The sequence below is a fragment of the Mobula birostris genome, chromosome 14 (genome assembly GCF_030028105.1).
Source record: "Mobula birostris isolate sMobBir1 chromosome 14, sMobBir1.hap1, whole genome shotgun sequence".
Lineage (NCBI taxonomy): Eukaryota > Metazoa > Chordata > Chondrichthyes > Myliobatiformes > Myliobatidae > Mobula > Mobula birostris.
The window spans coordinates 46,769,846-46,790,679 of NC_092383.1; the positions used below are offsets into that span (position 1 = coordinate 46,769,846).

General features: G+C 43.3%; 1 protein-coding gene across 11 annotated transcripts in view; it reads left to right on the forward strand.

Annotated features, from left to right (window-relative positions):
• LOC140209876 (SHC-transforming protein 1-like) overlaps positions 1 to 20,834 on the forward strand; it is a 198,664-nt gene that overhangs the window by 115,612 nt on the left and 62,218 nt on the right. For 10 of the 11 annotated variants that reach the window (XM_072278497.1, XM_072278495.1, XM_072278496.1 and 7 more), the window contains one exon: positions 20,044 to 20,097. The exons of the other annotated variant lie outside the window; for it this stretch is intronic. In XM_072278497.1, coding sequence (XP_072134598.1) covers positions 20,044 to 20,097 — 54 coding nt within the window. The remainder of the gene's footprint in view (positions 1 to 20,043; positions 20,098 to 20,834) is intronic. 11 annotated transcript variants of the gene reach the window in all.

Consider the following 20,834-nt stretch of genomic DNA (forward strand, 5'->3'; position numbering starts at 1 on the left):
CTAGACTCTGTGGGGTAGCCAAGTGAGTGGTGGCATCTTCTGGGTTATCAGGTGGGCGCTCTCTTTCCTCAGTGTTTCGCTGATGGGCCCACAACACCTAGGCATTGCTAGCAAGTTCGCAGATGGCAGTAAAATAGGAAGTGTTGATGACAGTGAAGATGTTAATCAGGATTTACAGAGGGATCTTGATCAGCTAGGTAGGTGGGCTAATGAATGACAAATGGAGTTTAATATGGTTAGGTTCAAAGGTTCATTTATTATCAAAGTGTGCAAATTTGAAATTCTTCTTCTCCAGATAGCCATGAAACCACGAAAGAAAAGAAAGGTAGCACGATCATCAACCCTCAAAATCCCTCCTCCTTGTACAAAATAAATGACCAAAACAGAACAGGTATATTGATCCTCAAATGATCCTCTCCACGCACAAAAAAAGAAGAAAGATTGGGCAAAAAACACAGAATACCAAAAAACATAAGACTGAAAAAAGGTCCACGGTCCAAGCCCACATCCAAAATGCAAAAACCTGGGCAACACTCTCCCTCTCCATAGCAGAGTGACCTCAAAAGCAATAAAAAGGCAGTCTCCCCTCTCCAACAGTAGAGTGATTCCCCCAGCGATAAAAAAGCAGGCAGCCAGCGTTTCAATCTCCCTTGTCACTTTAATTGGCAAACAATGGAAGCTTTAATCGGCAAACTGGATTTGAACATTGGCTTGCAGACTTCTCGTCACAAGTATTCCACATGCTGCCTCTACTTCCTGGAGTCCCCTGAGAAACTGTGGAGCGCTGAAACACCCAAACAATCTCCAAACTGCAAATCATGGGCTCCAACCGTTCCAGAATCACATTCAAGACAAAAAACACCTGTAAAAGGCATAAAGGAAGTAAAATATAGGGTTTCATGATCAATCCAGAAAATGTTGACCAAAGGAGCCTTGTATGTGGGCGCCATCTTGACCGGTGAAGTGTCGTATTTCAGGAAAATAGATCAAGCTAGGACTTTCACTGTCCTGACAGAGACTAAGGCCCTGAGGAGTGTTGTAGAACAGAGGGAACCAGGAGTACAAGTAGGTATCATCGGAAGTGGATAGGGTGATGAAGAAGACTTTTGGTATGCTGGTCTTCATCGGTCAAGACATGGAGAATAGAAATTGGCATATTGCAGTTATACAAGTTATTGATGAGGCTGCATTTGGACTGTTGTGTTTAGTTTTGGTCACTCTACTGTCAGAAAGGTGACATTAAGTTAGAAAGAATGCAGAGGAGATTTGGGAGGATGTTGCTGGCAGTCCGTGGACTGAGTTATGAAAAGAAGTTGAGCAGATTGGGACATTTTCATTTTCAAGAATGCCAAGTGATACAGAGGTGTATAAAATCAAGAGGGACATAAATGGGGTCAATGTACACAATCATTTTCCTAAGGTTAGAGAATCAGGAACTAGAAGGCATAAGTTTATAGTGAGAGGAGAGAGATTTAATAGGAAATGGGTAACCGGTATATGGAATAAGATGCCAGAGGAAGTAGTTGAGGCAGGTAGATCAACAACATTTAAAAGGTACTTGGAGAGATATGTGAATACAAAAGGTTTAATGCAGACAAATTGGACTGGTTTTGATGGGAATCTTACTCAGCATGGACTAGTTAGTTTGAAGGCCTATTTCTGTGCTGTATGACTCTGTGACTTCAGATGCTACAGGCATAACAGAAGTACAGGTAAGTGAGGAGGTGGTGTTGCCTTTTTGATCAGGGAGGATGTAACAGCAATACTTAGGGATGACATTCTTGAGGAGTCATCCAGTGAGGTCATGTAGATAGAAACAAGAAGGAGGGGGTCACTGTAGTGGGGCTGGATTGTAGGTCCACTTAAGCCTGATGAAAACGTGTGTAAAAAAATTGTCATTAGTTGTAAGAATCATAGGGTTGACTTGTGGGAAATTTTAATTTCCCTGGAATTGCCTGGTCTGCCCTAAGTGTTAAGGGCACAGCTGGTGCAATGCATGAAATATGTCCAGGAAAGTTTCCTGAATCAATATTTTGAAGCTCCTTCATGAGAGGATAGACTTCCTCTTAGGGAAGAAAGCAGGGCAAGTAAATAAAGTGGCTATCTCCAGTGACCATAATTCTATTAGTATTAAGATAATGATGGAAAAGGATAGGACAGCCCCACATGTTAGGGGCAGCACAGTAGTATGGTGGTTAATGTATTGCTATTACAGCACCAGAGACCTGGGTTGAATTCTTCTGCTGTTTATAAGGAGTTTGTACGTTCTTCCTGCCACCACATGGGTTTCTTCCTGGTACTCTGGTATCCTCCCACATTTAAAAAATGTATGGGTTAATAGGTTACTTGGTCACATGGGTGTAATTGGACAATGTGGGCATGCTGGGCCAGAAGTGCCTGTTACTGTGCTGTTAATCTTTAAACCTTAACTGGACCACGGCTAATCTGAGGAGAATTGGGCAGTTTCTAGAAGGGGCTGATTGTGTAAACTTGTTTGAAGGGAAAATAAGGATTGGCATGTGGGAGTCTTTTTAGAGTGTGATATTAAGAGTTCAAAGGCAGCTTGTTCCTGTTAGGGTGAAGAGAACACTGGCAAATGAGAGATAATGAGGCTCTGGACAAGAAAAAGAAAGAAGCATGCCTACATTGTGTTTAGAAGATGCATAATACACTTGAGGGAAACCAGGAGAGCAAGGAGGGTATATGGTGGATCTGGCAGGCAAAGTTAAGGAAGATCCCAAAAAGTTCTATAGCAGGATTAAAAGGGTGGAAAGGAATAGGTTGTTTGGAGGTCAGCAAACCTGCCTTTGTCTAGAGATGGAGGAGTTGGGTGGGATTTAACCATATAACATAGAAACATAGAAAATAGGTGCAGGAGTAGGCCATTCGGCCCTTCGAGCCTGCACCGCCATTTATTATGATCATGGCTGATCATCCAACTCAAAACCCTGCACCAGCCTTCCCTCCATACCCTCTGATCCCCATAGCCACAAGGGCCATATCTAACTCCCTCATAAATATAGCCAATGAACTGGCCTCAACTGTTTCCTGTGGCAGAGAATTCCACAGATTCACCACTCTCTGTGTGAAGAAGTTTTTCCTAATCTCGGTCCTAAAAGGCTTCCCCTTTATCCTCAAACTGTGACCCCTCGTTCTGGACTTCGCCAACATCGGGAACAATCTTCCTGCATCTAGCCTGTCCAATCCCTTTAGGATTTTATACGTTTCAATCAGATCCCCCCTCAATCTTCTAAATTCCAACGAGTACAAGCCTAGTTCATCCAGTCTTTCTTCATATGAAAGTCCTGCCATCCCAGGAATCAATCTGGTGAACCTTCTTTGTACTCCCTCTATGGCAAGAATGTCTTTCCTCAGATTAGGGGACCAAAACTGCACACAATACTCCAGGTGTGGTCTCACCAAGGCCTTGTACAACTGCAGTAGTACCTCCCTGCTCCTGTACTCGAATCCTCTCGCTATAAATGCCAGCATACCATTCGCCTTTTTCACCGCCTGCTGTATCTGCATGCCCACTTTCAATGACTGGTGTATAATGACACCCAGGTCTCATTGCACCTCCCCTTTTCCTAATCGGCCGCCATTCAGATAATAATCTGTTTTCCTATTTTTGCCACCAAAGTGGATAACTTCACATTTATCCACATTAAATTGCATCTGCCATGATTTTGCCCACTCACCCAACCTATCCAAGTCACCCTGCATCCTCTTAGCATCCTCCTCACAGCTAACACTGCTGCCCAGCTTCGTGTCATCCGCAAACTTGGAGATGCTGCATTTAATTCCCTCATCCAAGTCATTAATATATATTATAAACAACTGGGGTCCCAGCACTGAGCCTTGCGGTACCCCACTAGTCACTGCCTGCCATTCTGAAAAGGTCCCGTTTATTCCCACTCTTTGCTTCCTGTCTGCTAACCAATTCTCTATCCACATCAATACCTTACCCCCAATACCATGTGCTTTAAGTTTGCACACTAATCTCCTGTGTGGGACCTTGTCAAAAGCCTTTTGAAAATCCAAATATACCACATCCACTGGCTCTCCCCTATCCACTGTACTAGTTACATCCTCAAAAAATTCTATGAGATTTGTCAGACATGATTTTCCTTTCACAAATCCATGCTGACTTTGTCCGATGATTTCACCGCTTTCCAAATGTGCTGTTATCACATCTTTGATAACTGACTCCAGCAGTTTCCCCACCACCGACGTTAGGCTAACCGGTCTATAATTCCCTGGTTTCTCTCTCCCTCCTTTTTTAAAAAGTGGGGTTACATTAGCCACCCTCCAATCCTCAGGAACTAGTCCAGAATCTAACGAGTTTTGAAAAATTATCACTAATGCATCCACTATTTCTTGGGCTATTTCCTTAAGCACTCTGGGATGGAGACCATCTGACCCTGGGGATTTATCTGCCTTTAATTCCTTCAATTTACCTAACACCATATAACAATTACAGCACGGAAACAGGTTATCTCAGTCCTTCTAGTCCGTGCCGAACACTTAGTCTCACCTAGTCCCATCTACCTGCACACAGCCCATAACCCTCCATTCCTTTCCTGTCCATATACCTATCCAATTTTTTTTTAACGACAAAATCGAACCTGCCTCTACCACTTCTACTGGAAGATCATTCCACACAGCTACCACTCTCTGAGTAAAGAAGTTCCCCCTCGTGTTACCCCTAAACTTTTGCCCTTAACTCTCAACTCATGTCCTCTTGTTGGAATCTCCCCTACTCTCAATTGAAAAAACCTATCCACGTCAACTCTATCTATCCCCCTCATAATTTTAAATACCGCTATCAAGTCCCCCCTCAACCTTCTACGCTCTAAAGAATAAAGACCCAACTTGTCCAACCTTTCTCTGTAACTTAGGTGCTGAAACCCAGGTAACATTCTAGTAAATCTCCTCTGTACTCTCTCTGTTTTGTTGACATCCTTCCTATAATTCAGTGACCAGAACTATAAACAATATTCCAAATTTGGCCTCACCAATGCTTTGTACAATTTTAACATTACGTCCCAACTCCTATACTCAATGCTCTGATTTATAAAGGCCAGCATACCAAAAGCTTTCTTCACCACCCTATCCACATGAGATTCCATCTTCAGTGAACTATGCACCATTATTCCTAGATCCCTCTGTTCTACTGCATTCCTCAATGCCCTACCATTTACCATGTACGTCCTATTTTGATTAGTCCTATCAAAACGTAGCACCTCATACTTACCAGCATTATACTCCATCTGCCATCTTTCAGCCCTCTCTTCTAACTGGCCTAAATCTCTCTGCAAGCTTTGAAAACCTACTTCATTATCCACAATGCCACCTATCTTAGTATCATCTGCATATTTACTAATCCAATTTACCACCCCATTATCCAGATCATTAATGTATATGACAAACAACATTGGACCCAGTACAGATCCCTGAGGCACACCACTAGTCATCGGCCTCCAACCTGACAAACAGTTATTCACCACTACTCTCTGGCACCTCCCATCCAGCCACTGTTGAATCCATTTTACAACTTCAATATTAATTCCTAACAATTGAACCTTCCTAACCAACCTTCTGTGTGGGACCTTGTCAAAGGCCTTACTGAAGTCCATATAGACCAGGGGTCCCCAACCTTTTTTGCACTGCGGAGTGGTTTAATATTGACAATATTCTTGTGGACCGGCCGACCCGGGGTTGGGGGGGGGGGCGGGGGGGAATAGGGTTGCCAACAGACAAGAGTAGCAGTCAAATACGTTGTTTACCCTGAGAGACTACAATGACCAGGAAGCCTTGCGTGGGCACCAGTGCGCATGCGTGATTTGCGCATGCGTGTACGTGCTGATTTTTTCTACAAATCATTTTTGGCGATTCTGTACGGGGGTGGGGAGTGTTAATCACGACCAGAATATAGGTAATAAGTGGCTAATACACTCAATTTTGTTTCTAAATGGGTTTATCTAACAAACAAATTTAATATTTTCCTCGCATGAATATAGTGATAAGTCAATTATCAGGGGAGCTTGAAGTAAGTGTTGAACGAACTTCCAGTGGAAGTGGTAGAGGCAGGTTCGGTATTATCATTTAAAGAAAAATTGGATAGGTATATGGACAGGAAAGGAATGGAGGGTTATGGACTGAGTGCAGATCGGTGGGACTAGGTGAGAGTAGCGTTCGGCATGGACTAGAAGGGCAGAGATTGCCTGTTTCCGTGCTGTAATTGTTATATGGTTATATAAGTAAGTCAATAGCATCATAACATTTTAAGTAACATTTGGATGTTAAACACACAGCACATATTTTCCTCGTATGAACATATAAAATCATTGCAACACACCAATATCACTGAATCAGTGGGAGCCCTGGGCTTGTTTCCCTGCAACAAGACGGTGCCATCGAAGGGTGACGGGAGACAGCGATACTCGAAGGGAGTTCCTTATGTCCAGTCTATTCCGCAATTTGGTTTTCGTTGCATTCATTGCAGAGATATGTTGGAAATGGAAGCAACGTTTTCAGTGCTTTCGTGGCTATCTCAGGATATCTAGCCTTGACTTTGATCCAGAATGCCGGCAGAGATGTTATGTCAAACATACTTTTCAGCCCGCCATCATTAGCAAGCTTAAGGAGTTGATCTCCTTCCCACGCTGACATGGATGACACGCGGGTAATGACCTCGCATGCGTAATGGCTCAATAGTGGGTATGACAAGGAATGAGGAAAGGTGCAGCTGACTTCTATCGCCAAATCATATCGTTTCCTCGCGGCCTGGTAGCGCATGCTTTGCGGCCCAGTACCGGTCTGCGGCCCGGTGGTTGGGGACTGCTGATATAGACAACATCCACTGCTTTACCCTCGTTAATTTTCCTAGTAACCTCTTCAAAAAATTCAATAAGATTTGTCAAACATGACCTTCCACGCACAAATCCATGTTGACTGTTCCTAATCAGACCCTGTCTATCCAGGTAATTATATATATCATCTCTAAGAATGCTTTCCATTAATTTACCCACCACTGACGTCAAACTTACAGGCCAATAATTGCTAGGTTTACTCTTAGAACCCTTTTTAAACAACGGAACCACATGAGCAGTACGCCAATCCTCCGGCACCATCCCTGTTTCTAATGACATTTGAAATATTTCTGTCAGAGCCCCTGCTATTTCTACACTAACTTCCCTCAAGGTCCTAGGGAATATCCTGTCAGGACCCAGAGACCTATACACTTTTATATTCCTTAGAAGTGCCAGTACTTCCTTTTGATTTATAACGAAATGTGCTCCCAAGTGTTTACAGAAAAAAGAATCATGTTACTCAAGAGAGGAGGTTTGCCAAGGAGGAGGTATTTGCAGCATTGTGGCACATTAAGGTGGTTAAATTCTAAGTCTAGCCAAGTGCATCCTTGGAGATTGGAAATTGTAGACGTCCTTGCTGAGATTTATGATTCACCATTAGCTACAGGTGAAGTGCTGAAAGAATGGATCATGGTTAATATCATTCTATTGTTTAAGAAGGGTAGCTGCAACAAGCCAAGGAACTACAGACCAGTACCGGGGAAATTACTGGAGGGAATTCTGAGGTCCAGGATCTAACAGCACTTGGATAGACAGAGTCTGGTGAGGAGGAGTCTGTGGCGTTGTGCATGGGAAGCATGTATAGAGGATCTTTTAGAGTTATTTGAAGAGGTAACCAAATGGATAGATGAGGGTACAGTAGTAGCTGTCCAGGAGATCAAAGGGTGTTGGCGCAAAATGTCGACTGTACTCGTTTCCTAGATGCTGCCTGGTCTACTGAGTTCCTCCAGCATTTTGTGTGTGCTGTAGGGTAGTGGGTATTCTCTGTTTACCTCAGAAAGGCAGCATCCATCATTAAGGATCCCCACCAACTAGGACATGCCCACTTCTTATTGTTACCACTGGGAAGGAGGTACAGAAGCCTGAAGGCACACACTCAGTGATTTAGGAACAGCTTCTTCCCCTCTGCCATCTGATTCCTAAATGGACATTGAACATTACCTCACTTCTTTTTTCTATTTCCATTTTTGCACTACTTATTTTAATTTAACTATTTCATAAGCATATATTATATTTAACAGTTTTTTTCTATAGTTATCATGTACTGTGTTGTACTGCTCCCACGAAGTTAACAAATTTCACAACATACATCAGTGATACTAAACCTGACTCTGATGACAGCAAAGCAACAATGACTAGTATTTCTGGGAATAAAGAAATGGCAAACAAACTGAAGGAGTATTTTGCATCAGTTTTCACTGTGGAAGACACGAGCAGTAGGTTGGGAGTTCAAGAGTGTCAGAGGGCAGAAGTGTGTGAAGTTGCCATTACTAGGGAAAAGGTGCTTGGGAAACTGAAAGGTCTGAAGGTAGATAAGTCACCGGGACCAAATGGTGTACACTCCAAGATCCTGAAAGAAGTGGCTGAAGAAATTGTGGAGGCATTAGGCATAATCTTTGAAGAATCATGAGATCCTGGCATGGTTCCAGAGGACTGGAAAATTGCAAATGTTATGCCATTCTTCAAGAAGAGAGAGAGACAGAAGAAAGGAAACTATAGGGCAGTTAGTCTGACCTCAGTGATTGGAAAGATGTTGAAGTTGATTGTTAAGAATTATTTGGGGTATTTGGAGGCATGTAATATAATAGGTCAGTATGGTTTCCTTAAGAGAATACCTTGCCTGACAAATCTGTTGGAATTCTTTGAAGAAATAATAAGCAGGATAGACAATGGAAGTTTGTTGTCGGTGTGTACTTGAATTTTCAAAAGGCCTTTGACATGGTGCCACAAATGAGGCTGCTTAAGAAGTTAGGAGCCCATGGCTTTACAGGAAAGATACTAGCATGGATAGAGCATTGGCTGATTGACAGGAGACAAAGAATGGGAATAAAGGGAACCTTTTCTGTTTGGCTGCCGGTGACTAGTGGTGTTCCACGGGTCTGTATTGGCATCCATTTTTACATTATATGTCAATGATTTGGATTACAGTATTGATGGCTTTGTGACCAGGTTTGCAGGCAATATGAAGATAGGTGGAGGGGCAAGTAGTTTTAAGGAAGCAGAGAGGCTACAGAAGGACTTAGACAGATTAGGAGAATGGGCAAAGAAGGGACAGATGGAATACAGTGTCAGGAAGTACATGGTCGTGCACTTTGGTAGAAGAAATAAAAGCATAGACTATTTTCTAAGTAGAGAGAAAATTCAAAACTCTGAGGTGCAAAAGGACTTGGGAGTCTTGTGCAGGATTCCCTAAAGGTTAATTTGCAGTTTAACTCAGTGATGAGGAAGGCAAATGTGATTTTAGCATTCATTTTGACAAGACTAGAATATAAAAACAAGAATGTAATATTAAAGCTTTATAAGGCACTGGTGAGGCCTCACTTGGAGTATTGTGAACAGTTTTGGACCCCTTATCTAAGAAAGGACATGCGAGCATTGGAGAGGGTTCACGTGTTCATGAAAATGATTCCAGGATTGAAAGGCTTATCATGTGAGGAGCTTTTGATGGTTCTGGGCCTATACTCACAGAAATTCAGAAGAATGAGGGGGTATCTCATTGAAACCTATTGAATGTTGAAAGGCCTCAACAGAGTGGATGTAGAGAGGATGTTTTCTATGGTGGGGAAGTCTAAGTCCAGAGGATACATCCTCAGAATAGAGGGTCGTCCATTTAGAATGGAGACGAGGAGGAATTTCTTCAGCCAGAGAGTTGAGAAACTGTGGAATTCATTGCCATTGGTGGCTGTGGAGGCCAAGCCATTGGGTATATTTAGGACAGAGGGTGATAGATTCTTGATTAGTCGGGGCAAGAAGGGATATGAGGAGAAGGCAAGAGGTTGAGGCTGAGAGAGAAATGGATCAGCCATGAGGAAATGGTGGAGCAGACTTGAAGGGCCATATAACCTAATTCTTCTCCTATATCTTATGGGTCTAATTTAAGAAACACTTGGATAGGTGGATACATGGAGGGGTGGGGCTTAGAGGGATATGGGCCAAACTCAGTAAACTGCAACTAGATGCCTGGACACCATAGTCAGCATGAACTGCTTGGGACCGTGCTGTATAGCTCGATGATGCTATGGAGAGTGCTGGTTGCGCAATAAGTAAGAAAACATAACTGCAAATCACACAATTATATTCTACAGATAAAGTATACTGCATGTCACCTTCTTTCCCAGAACAAGATTTCACACTGCAATTGTATATTTCAGGGCTAAATGTTAGTAATATACGGTATATAAATCAAATGATAGACTGTGCTGACAATCATAAGAGTGGGCAAATCACTGCTAATCAGTTGCAACTGCTCCACTCCACTGTATAAATGTAAATAAACTAAAAATATCTTTTCACACTTATTTTTGCAGAACACTTGAAAGATAAGTCACTGTATAGTTTCATAAAAACAAAGCAATCTTTTGGATCTGATGCACAGACCTTTGCATGTAGCCCAGACTGGGCTAGGCTTCCACTTAAACCAAAGTCACAGAATTTAAATTGTCGATTTGTCCTTCCCCACCGATCTCCCTCCTGGGACTTATCCTTGCAAGCGGAACATGTGCTACACCTGCTCCTACACCTTCTCCCTCACGACCATTCAGGACCCTAAACAGTCCTTCCAGGTGAGGCGACACTTCAACTGTGAGTCTGTTGGGGTCATATACTGTGTCTGGTGCTCCTGGTGTGGCCTCCTGTATAGTGGTGAGACCGGATGTAGACTGGGAGACCGCTTTGCCCAGCACCTACGCTCCATCTGCTAGAAAAAGCAGGATCTCCCAGTGGCCTCTCATTTTAATTCCACTTCCCATTCCCATTCCAATACAGGTTTCCACCGCCATCCGAAGGTAGAGAGTTCCTATGAAATGGTTCATAAGCCAGAAAGTCGTAAAGTGAAGAAGCAACCATTTATTTATATGGGAAAATTTTGTGAGCGTTCACAGACCCAAAAAATAACTTACCAAATCATGCCAAATAACACATAAAACCTAAAATAATAGTAACATATAGTAAAAGCAGAAATGATATGATAAATACACAGCCTATATAAAGTAGAAATACGTTTCCACAATCATTGCCTGCACTTTTGTCCATAGTGAAAATCTCACGCAAGTGCCATCGGCAAAAGCATTCTCTCCAGAAACCTTTAAGCTATGAAGCTGCCAAATCATACCAAATAACATGTAAAAATACACAGCCTATATAAAGTAGAAGTAATGTATGTACAGTGTAGTATCACTTATGGGAATCAGGAAGACAGCTTGCCGAGCACACTGATGGTGGTGGGTTAGACTGAGTCGTCGGAGTTTGGGTGGTGCAGTGGCCCCCACCCTCCGGGCAGCGACCCGATACCAATCCGCGAAGCATGCAGGGGTACAGTGGTAGCCCGGAGGCACACAGCACATCTTTAAGAGAAAAGCCAAAATAAACATGCTAATTAATTAGGTGCTGCCCGGGACGTAATTAATTAGCATGTTTATTTCAGATTTTTTCTTAAAGATGTGCTGTGTGCCTCCTGGCTACCACTGCCTTCTCCGCGAATCAGTATCTGTCCGCGGCCTGGGGGTTGGGGTGGTGGGACACTGAGGTGTCGTCTGTTTCCATCAGGGCAGGCAGCTCATCTTCTCCTATGACTGCCTGCCTCGATGTCGAAGGTCGAGGTTCGTCGTCTGCTGTGGCTGATGTGGAAGGCTTGCTTGACTGCTGAACCTCGCGCATTTTTCTATCATACAGTTCTTTGTAAGCACTCAAGCCATCCTGTAAATATCCCCTAAACCTACATACCCTTTCAAAATTAAAGTCGTACTTTATCATTGCAGCGAAAATCTCACGCAGTTGCTTCACGTTCAGTTCGCTACTGCATTCGGTTTTGATTGTTACCTTTCCTCTTCCAATTGCATCAGCTCTTCATCTCTCAGTTCTTGGTCATGGGATGCCAAAACCTCTTCAACATCATCTTCGTCAACTTCCACAAGCCAAACTCACTTTGTCCTTACTTCGTTCACCATGATCAAAACGCTTAATTATGTCTAGTTTTACGCTAAGTGTAACACCCTTACATAGTCATAGTCATAGTCGTACCTTATTGATCCCGGGGGAAATTGGTTTTCGTTACAGTTGCACCATAAATAATAAATAGTAATAGAACCATTTTATTTACGAGCTCTTTTAGGCTTTCCCGATACCTTAGAACTCATCTTGCTAATGGCTACTTACAGGCACGTGTTTAAGCAATGCCGGTGAGAATGCTGTTCCGAATCTGGGGGAGAGCGGCTGCTCGCCTTTTATCGCGTGCTGATTTTTTTCGTAACGGTGAAAACACCTTCTGTTAGCGAAAATAGGGAACTAATGTAGGTCTTTCGTAACAGTGAGGTTTCGTAAAGCGAACGTTCGAAAAGCGGGGGACACCTGTATGTCTATTCATGGCCTCCTCCACTGTCATGATGAGGCTACATTTAGGTTGAAGGAACAACACCTTATATTCCATTTGAGTAGCCTACAGCCTGACGGCATGATCATCGACCCTCAAACTTCCAGTAATGTTCCCCAGCACCCCCCCCACCATTTCCCATCCCCTTTTCCCTCTCTCGCCTTATCTTCTTGCCTATCCATCGCCTCCCTCCAGTGCTCCTCCCCTCTTCTTTCTTCCATGGCCTTCTCTCTCTTCCACCAATCGACTTCTCAGCTCTTTACTTCATCCCTCCCCCTTCAGGTTTTACCTATCACCTGGTGCTTCTCTTTCCTCTCCCCTCCCCCACCTTTTAAATCTACTCCTCGGATTTTTTCCCTCAAGTTCAAGTTTCTGCTGTCTTCTGGATTCAGTAACAGCTTTTCATCAGATTAATCTAGACACTTTCATGAGTCAACGTCAAAGTTTGAGGAGATGTAGGCATGCTTTCCAATTTACTTTTTTTGAAAATAGAATACAAATGTTGAAAATTATTTGAAAGTGTAGATCAGAGCTCAGCAACCTTTTTGCCTCTGTGGGCCGGATCGCGTATTAATGAGCGGATAGTGGGCCAGATAAATGCCATAAAGAACTTAAAATACGGGAATTATCCATTTAAATACATCTAGCCCCAAATTAATGAATAACACATGCTAGAAAATCATTTGTGCTTAACCAAGGATGCACCATCGGTTGTGATGCCAATTAGCTTTGACATATTAAGTTTCATTTCTGACATCATTTTCAGCAAAGTTTCAAAAATATCTGCTCCAGTAACCGTATCCTTCATAGGAATTAATTGAATAAACTCTTCAAAAATTTGAAAAATTGAGGTAACTCCTCGCACAAACACTGCAAGCTGAGCAGTGTCTCTGAAGTTTGTACTCTCATCAAGCGCAATTGAAAAAAAAATGCAATTCATTGCAGGCATCCCTTAAACAACTTTTAACATCTGCTGACATTTCTTCAACTCGCCGTGTGATCGTTCTTACTGACAAGCTGATAGATGCAAATAAAGATTTCTTTTCAGGACAAACAATATCCACCACTGCCAGTAAACATTCTTTGACAAACTCTCCATTTGTAAAAGGCTTCATCTTTTCTGTAATACGTTTTGATTCATCGTAGCTGGCACGGGTATTTCCTTCATTTTCACTGCTTTTTCGGCACTCAGCGTCTACCTTCGTGCGTTTTGCATTCATTGCCATTGGAATTTTTTCTTTGATTTTATTTCGAAACGCAAGTTATTCAACAAGTATGTAGCACATGTAAATATCTGGAATAGCGTGGATTTCTTGTTGAAACACAGCAATGCTGTTTCTGTTTACAAATTTGAATGATCCCATCTGAAAACCTGCACGTGCACGGAGTGTATCTAATACATTTGTGTACAGTTCTGGTCACCGAATTATAGGAAAGATGTCAACAAAATAGAGAGAGTACAGAGAAGATTTACCTGGGTTTCATCACCTAAGTTACAGAGAAAGGTTGAACAAGTTGGGCCTTTATTCTTTGGAGCGTAGAAGGTTGAGGGGGGACTTGATAGAGGTATTTAAAATTATGAGGGGGATAGATAGATTTGACATGGATAGGCGTTTTCCATTGAGAGTGGGGGAGATTCAAACAAGAGGACATGAGTTGAGAGTTAAAGGGCAAAAGTTTAGGGGTAACATGAGGAGGAACTTCTTTACTCAGAGAGTGGTAGCTATGTGGAATGAGCTTCCAGCAGAAATGGTTGAGGCAGGTTTGATGTTGTCATTTAAAGTTAAATTGGATAGCTATATGGACAGGAAAGGAATGGAGGGTTATGGGCTGAGTGCAGGTCGTGGGACTAGGTGAAAGTAAGAATTTGGCACGGACTAGAAGGGCCAAGTTGGCCTGTTTCCATGCTGTAATTGTTATATGGTTATGTATTAATAAGGTAGTCTGCCTTCCGGTCATTCGCATATACTGTACCAGTGTTTGGTTTGGAACAAAACGGAACCTGGGGCCAGTGTAACAAGACACCATGCATGTCCAGTTTGGTCACATGAAACACTCAGAATAAGCAAAAATCGCTCGTGGGCCGGATAAGCATAGTATCTCAATATTAGCTCGTGGGCTGGTCAAAATACTTTGCGGGCCGGATCTGGTAGGTTGCCTACCGCTGGATTAGATGGTTGCGAGAAAATTTTTGATGCATTAACAGCATATAAACAAGAAATTAATGCAAGAAACACACACAAAATGCTGGTGGAACACAGCAGGCCGGACAGCATCTATAGGAAGAAGTACAGTCGCCGTTTTGGGCCCAGACCCTTCGTCAGGACTAACTGAAAGAAGAGATAGTAAGAGATTTGAAAGTGGGAGGGGGAGAGCGAGATCCAAAATGATAGGAGAAGGCAGGAGGAGGCGGGATGGAGCTAAGAGCTGGAAAATTGATTGGCAAAAGGGATACAAGGCTAGAGAAGGGAGAGGATCATGGGACAGGAGGCCTAGGGAGAAAGAAAGAGGGAGGGGAGCCCAGAGGAAGATGGAGAGCAGGCAAGGAGTGATTGTGAGAGGGACAGAGAGAGAGAAAATGGGGGGGGGGGGGGGGATAATAAATAAATAAATAAGGGATGGGGTAAGAAGGGGAGGAGGGGCATTAACGGAAGCTGGAGAAATCAAAGTTCATGCCATCAGGTTGGATGCTACCCAGACGGAATATAAGGTGTTGTTCCTCCAACCTGAGTGTGGCTTCATCTTGACAGTAGAGGAGGCCGTGGAATGACATATCAGAATATGAATGGGACATAGAACTAAAATGTGTGGCCACTGGGACATCCTGCTTTCTCTGGCGGACAGAGCGTAGGAGTTCAGCGAAATGATCTCCCAGTCTGTGTCGTGTCTCACCAATATACAGAAGGCCACACCAGGAGCACCAGATGCAGTATATCACACCAGCTAACAATTGATACTAGAACGTACAATCATTACAGTGATATTTGATTCTGCGCTTCCCGCTCCCTGGAGTACAAATCGATAGTAAGTATTAAAAATTTAAATTATAAATCATAAATAGAAAATAGAAAATGGAAAGTAAGGTACTGAAAAAAAACTGAGAGGCAGGTCCGGACATTTGGAGGGTACAGCCCAGATCCGGGTCAGGATCCATTCAGCAGTCTTATCACAGTTGGGAAGAAGCTGTTCCCAAATCTGGCCATACAAGTCTTCAAGTTCCTGAACCTTCTCCCGGAGGGAAGAGGGACGAAAAGTCTGTTGGCTGGGTGGGTTGTGTCCTTGATTATCCTGGCAGCACTGCTCCAACAGTGTGCGGTGTAAAGTGAGTCCAAGGATGGAAGATTGGTTTGTGTGATGTGCTGTGCTCTGTTCACGATCTTCTGCAGCTTCTTTCGGTCTTGGGCAGGACAACTTCCATACCAGGTTGTGATGCGCCCTAGAAGAATGCTTTTTACCGTGCATCTATAAAAATTAGTGAGGGTTTTAGGGGACAGGCCAAACTTCCTTAGATTTCTCAGGAGGCAAAGGCGCTGGTGGGCCTTCTTGGCAGTGGACTCTGCTTGGTTGGACCAAGTCAGGTCATTTGTGATATTGACCCCGAGGACCTTAAAGCTTTTGACCTGTTCCACTTGCGCACCACCGATGTAAATGGGCTACTTTTGAAGTCAACAACCAATTCCTTCGTCTTGCTGACATTAAGGGATAGGTTATTGTCTTCGCACCATGCCACCAGGTTCTTAATTTCCTCTCTGTACTCAAACTCATCATTACCTGAGATACGACCTACAATTGTTGTGTCATCAGCAAACTTATAGAAACATAGAAAATAGGTGCAGAAGTAGGCTATTCGGCCCTTCGAGTCTGCACCGCCATTCAGTATGATCATGGCTGATCATCCAACGCAGAACCCTGTATCTGCCTTCTCTCCATATCCTCTGACCCCTTTAGCCACAAGGGCCATATCTAACTCCTTTTTAAATATAGCCAATGAACTGGCCTCAACTGTTTCCTGTGGAAGAGAATTCCACAGATTCACCACTCTCTGTGTGAAGAAGTTTTTCATCATCTCGGTCTTAAAAGGCTTCCCCTTTATCCTTAAACTGTGGACCCTTGTTCTGGACTTCTCCAACATCGGGAACAATCTTCCTGCATCTAGCCTGTCCAATCCCTTTAGAATTTTATACGTTTCAATAAGATCCCCCCTCAATCTTGTAAATTCCAGCGAGTGTCAGCCTAGTCGATCCAGTCTTTCATCATATGAAAGTCCTGCCATCCCAGGAATCAATCTGGTGAACCTTCTTTGTACTCCCTCTATGGCAAGAATGTCTTTCCTCAGATTAGGGGACCAAAACTGCACACAATACTCCAGGTGTGGTCTCAGCAAGGCCTTGTACAACTGCAGTAGTACCTCCCTGCTCCTGTACTCGAATCCTCTCGCTATAAATGCCAGCATACCATTCGCCTTTTTCACTGCCTGCTGTACCTGCATGCCCACTTTCAATGAATGGTGTATAATGACACCCAGGTCTCGTTGCACCTCCCCTTCTCCTAATCGGCCACCATTCAGGTAATGATCTGTTTTCCTGTTCTTGCCACCAAAGTGGATAACCTCACACTTATCGACATTAAATTGCATCTGCCATGAATTTGCCCACTCACCTAACTTATCCAAGTCACCCTGCATCCTCTTAGCATCCTCCTCACAGCTAACACTACCGCCCAGCTTCGTGTCATCCACAAACTTGGAGATGCTGCATTTAATTCCCTCGTCTAAGTCATTAATATATATTGTGAACAACTGGGGTCCCAGCACTGAGCCTTGCGGTACCCCACTAGTCACTGCCTGCCATTCTGAAAAGGCCCCGTTTATTCCCACTCTTTGCTTCCTATCTGCCAACCAATTCTCTATCTACATCAATACCATACCCCCAATACCGTGTTATATATTGAGTTTGATGGAAACTTGGCTACACAATCATGGGTGTACAGTCAGTACAGCAGGGGGCTGAGTACACCTCCTTGTGGGGTACTGGTGCTCGGAGTGATTGTAGAGGAGAGCTAGTCCGCTATTTTTACAGCCTGGGTCCTGTCTGTGAGGAAGTTGGAGATCCAGCTGCAGATCTGAGTGCTAAGGCCCAGGTTCCAGAGCTTAGGAATCAGTTTATTTGGAATGATGGTATTAAAGGCAGAGCTGTAGTCAATGAAAAGGAGCCTTACATATGCATCTTTATTCTCCAGGTGTTCTGAGGAGGAATGTAGAGCCAAAGAGATGGCATCTGCATTGCAAAGTGTCAAGGTTGACTGGTAGGCTGTGGTTGATGTGTGCCATAACCAATTGCTCGAAGCACTTCATAGCAATTGATGTCAGAGCTACAGGTCGATAGTCATTCAAGCATGCCACCTTGCTCTTCTTCGGCACCGGGATTATCGTTGCCTTCTTAAAGCACGAGGGGATCTCAGACTTAAGCAAGGAGCACTTGAAGATGTCAGCAAACACTCCGGCTAGCTTGCTTGCACAGGCCCGGAGAACCAGTCCCGGGACACCATCTGGGCCCGTCGCCTTCCTTGGATTTATCTTCAGGAAGGCCCTTCTAACGTCCTCCTCGGTGACGATGAATCTTGATGCCACCAGGTCCGGTTCACCCGGAGGGAGCGGGATGCTCCTCTTCTGTTCGAATCTTGCGTAGAATACGTTAAGTTCCTCAGGAAGAGAAGTGCCACAGTTATTAATATTCCCAGCCTTTCCTTTGCGCCCAGTGGTCTCATTTAGACCCTGCTATAGTCTACCGGCATCCCTCTGGTTAGCCTGGGCTTCCAACTTGGCTCCATATTGCCTCTTGGCATCCTTAATGGCTTTCCAGAGTTCACGCCTGGATTCCGTGTAGCGACTGGTATCCCCGGACCTAAAAGCTGCAGCTCTAGCCTTCAAAAGGGACTTAACCTCATAATTCATCCAAGGTTAGGGAATACCTGGATCATCTTGCGAGACACAATATCCAATGGGTAGTAGAAGGAGGCGGAACCATGAGGGAGGTGGTAGGCAGCTGGGGGAGGGGGCAGAGTGAAATAAGGATAGGAGAAGGGAGGGGGAGGGAATTACTGGAAGTTGGAGAATTCAATGTTCATAACAAGGGGCTGGAGACTACCTAGACGGTATATGAAGTGTTGCTCCTCCAACCTGAGTTTAGCATCGTCATGGCAGTAGAGGAGACCATGTATGGGCATATCCGAATGGGAGTGTGAGGTGCTTCACGGATGCTGCCCAACCTGCCGAGTTCCTCCAGCGTGTTGTGAGTGTGGCAGTGGATGGGAGATCCCCAGAAGTTCAGTCACAATCACAGAGGTTTGATGAACAAACAGACTGAAAGAGTCATCTTTATCACTGAAATATATTAATGTATGTTGTGGAATTTTGAGATGAGGAAAGAACAGCAAAGAAGGTGGGATAATAAGAGACGTACAAGGAAAATGAAGGAAATATCCAAGGAGTGCAGTGGTTTGAAGACGAAAATGTTTTCAGCTCAAACTTGGAAAGACAACACAGAATATAGGATGTGATTCAGGAAAGGGCATCATTTGCAGACTGATGAATTCTGATGTAAGGTCAATCGCTGAAGTGGCAACATAGTTTCTCTCTCCTGAACTATTTCCAGTCACACCAGCTGAATGGAAGAAACATAAATCTGAAATAAAATCTCTGCTCCTGAAGTATTTCAGGGCTACACATTTCCTTATTATCCAACATTATTTCTCCAAAAGCATGATAATAGTAGTTTTTAAATTATTATCAGATTTTTTATATATTTCATTTTCTAATATCTCATCATTATTAGATTATGAAGACACGCAGTCCTCTTTTATTGTCATTTAGTGATGCATGCAATAAGAAATGATACAATATTTCCTCCGGTGTGATATCACGAAACACAGGACAGACCAAGACTGAAAAAACAAACAAAACCACATAATTATAACATATAGTTACAACAGTGCAACAATACCATAGCTTGATGAAGAACAGTCCATGAGAGCAGTAAAAAGTTCAAAGTCTCTCAAATGTCCCACATCTCACGCAGACAGAAGGAAGAAAACTCTCCCTGCCATGCCCGACCACAGTCCGACTCTGAGTCGTCCGAAAACTTCGAGTCTCCGATCAGCCCCTGACACCGAGTACCGAGCACCATCTCTATCTGAACGATTCGACCTCAATCTCAGTCGCCAGCAGCAGGCAAAGCCGGGGATTTTGAGGCCTTCCTTTCAGAAGATTCTGGATCGCCCAGTAACAACAGCAGCAAACTGGCGTTTCAGAAATTTCTCCAGATGTTCCTCTGTGCTTTCACGTTTGTCTCCATCAAATCAGAATTGTCCACAGCCCCTATTTAACGGATACGATATCATTTTCACCGGAAAATGAAACTCAAGGGGTTCAGTATCGCATTTACTGATATACCGATAGCCCAACAATATAATGAAAATCTTTATTAGTTTTATTCCATTTTGAATCTATAGGTGATGTCTTAGAAGTAGAAAAATTTCAGCTTTCAGAAATCCAACTGGAGATTAACATTACTCTTTGTTTTACAGTTCGTTGCCAACCACAGCATGCAGTCGGTCTCTTTTGCTTCTGGAGGAAATCCAGTGAGTGTAAAATTGTTTCATTGCATTACAGAGGGAACTGACCATCTTTAACTGGGTACCATTGGTAGTAAAAATGTCTCTATAATAAAAATGCACAGGTATGTGTTGTACTAATTCATTGGAAATGGCTTTGCCATTTGATAGGTCCTTGGTACATGTTGCTCTTGATTCTTATTCCCTAGTTCTCCATTATGTCTGAAAGGTATTGAATAACAAACCTGTAATAGAACCACTGTCTCATCTGTTATTACATCTCAATTTCAACCGTACGAACAGATATAAACCAGGCATAAACTTAAACAGTGAATGGTAGAGCACAGAGGAATGGGGTAGAATAGATAAATCTGGAAATATAGATCCGGTACTCCTTGAAAGTGGCATCATAGATGGGTGGTAAAGAGAGCTTTTGCCATATTGGCCTCCATAAAGTATTGAGTATAAGAGTTGGAATGTTCTGTTGCAGTGGTTTCAGTCTGTTCAAGATTACTTTCAACATCACTTTGCTTGCATGGCTGGTAAGACTTCTGGTTCTATAATTCTGGTACTGCTATAAGTTGCCTTTCTTTGGGAGAGTTACGATGAGTGATGTTGACCATTCTCTATTTCTCCAGATTTTGTGCAGATATTGGTGAGGATGTCTATCATTGTCCCTTCTCCACGTTTTATCAGCTCAGCTGAGATGTTGTTTATTTCTGCAGCTTCCCCATTCTTCAACGATCTTATGGCTGCTTCTACTT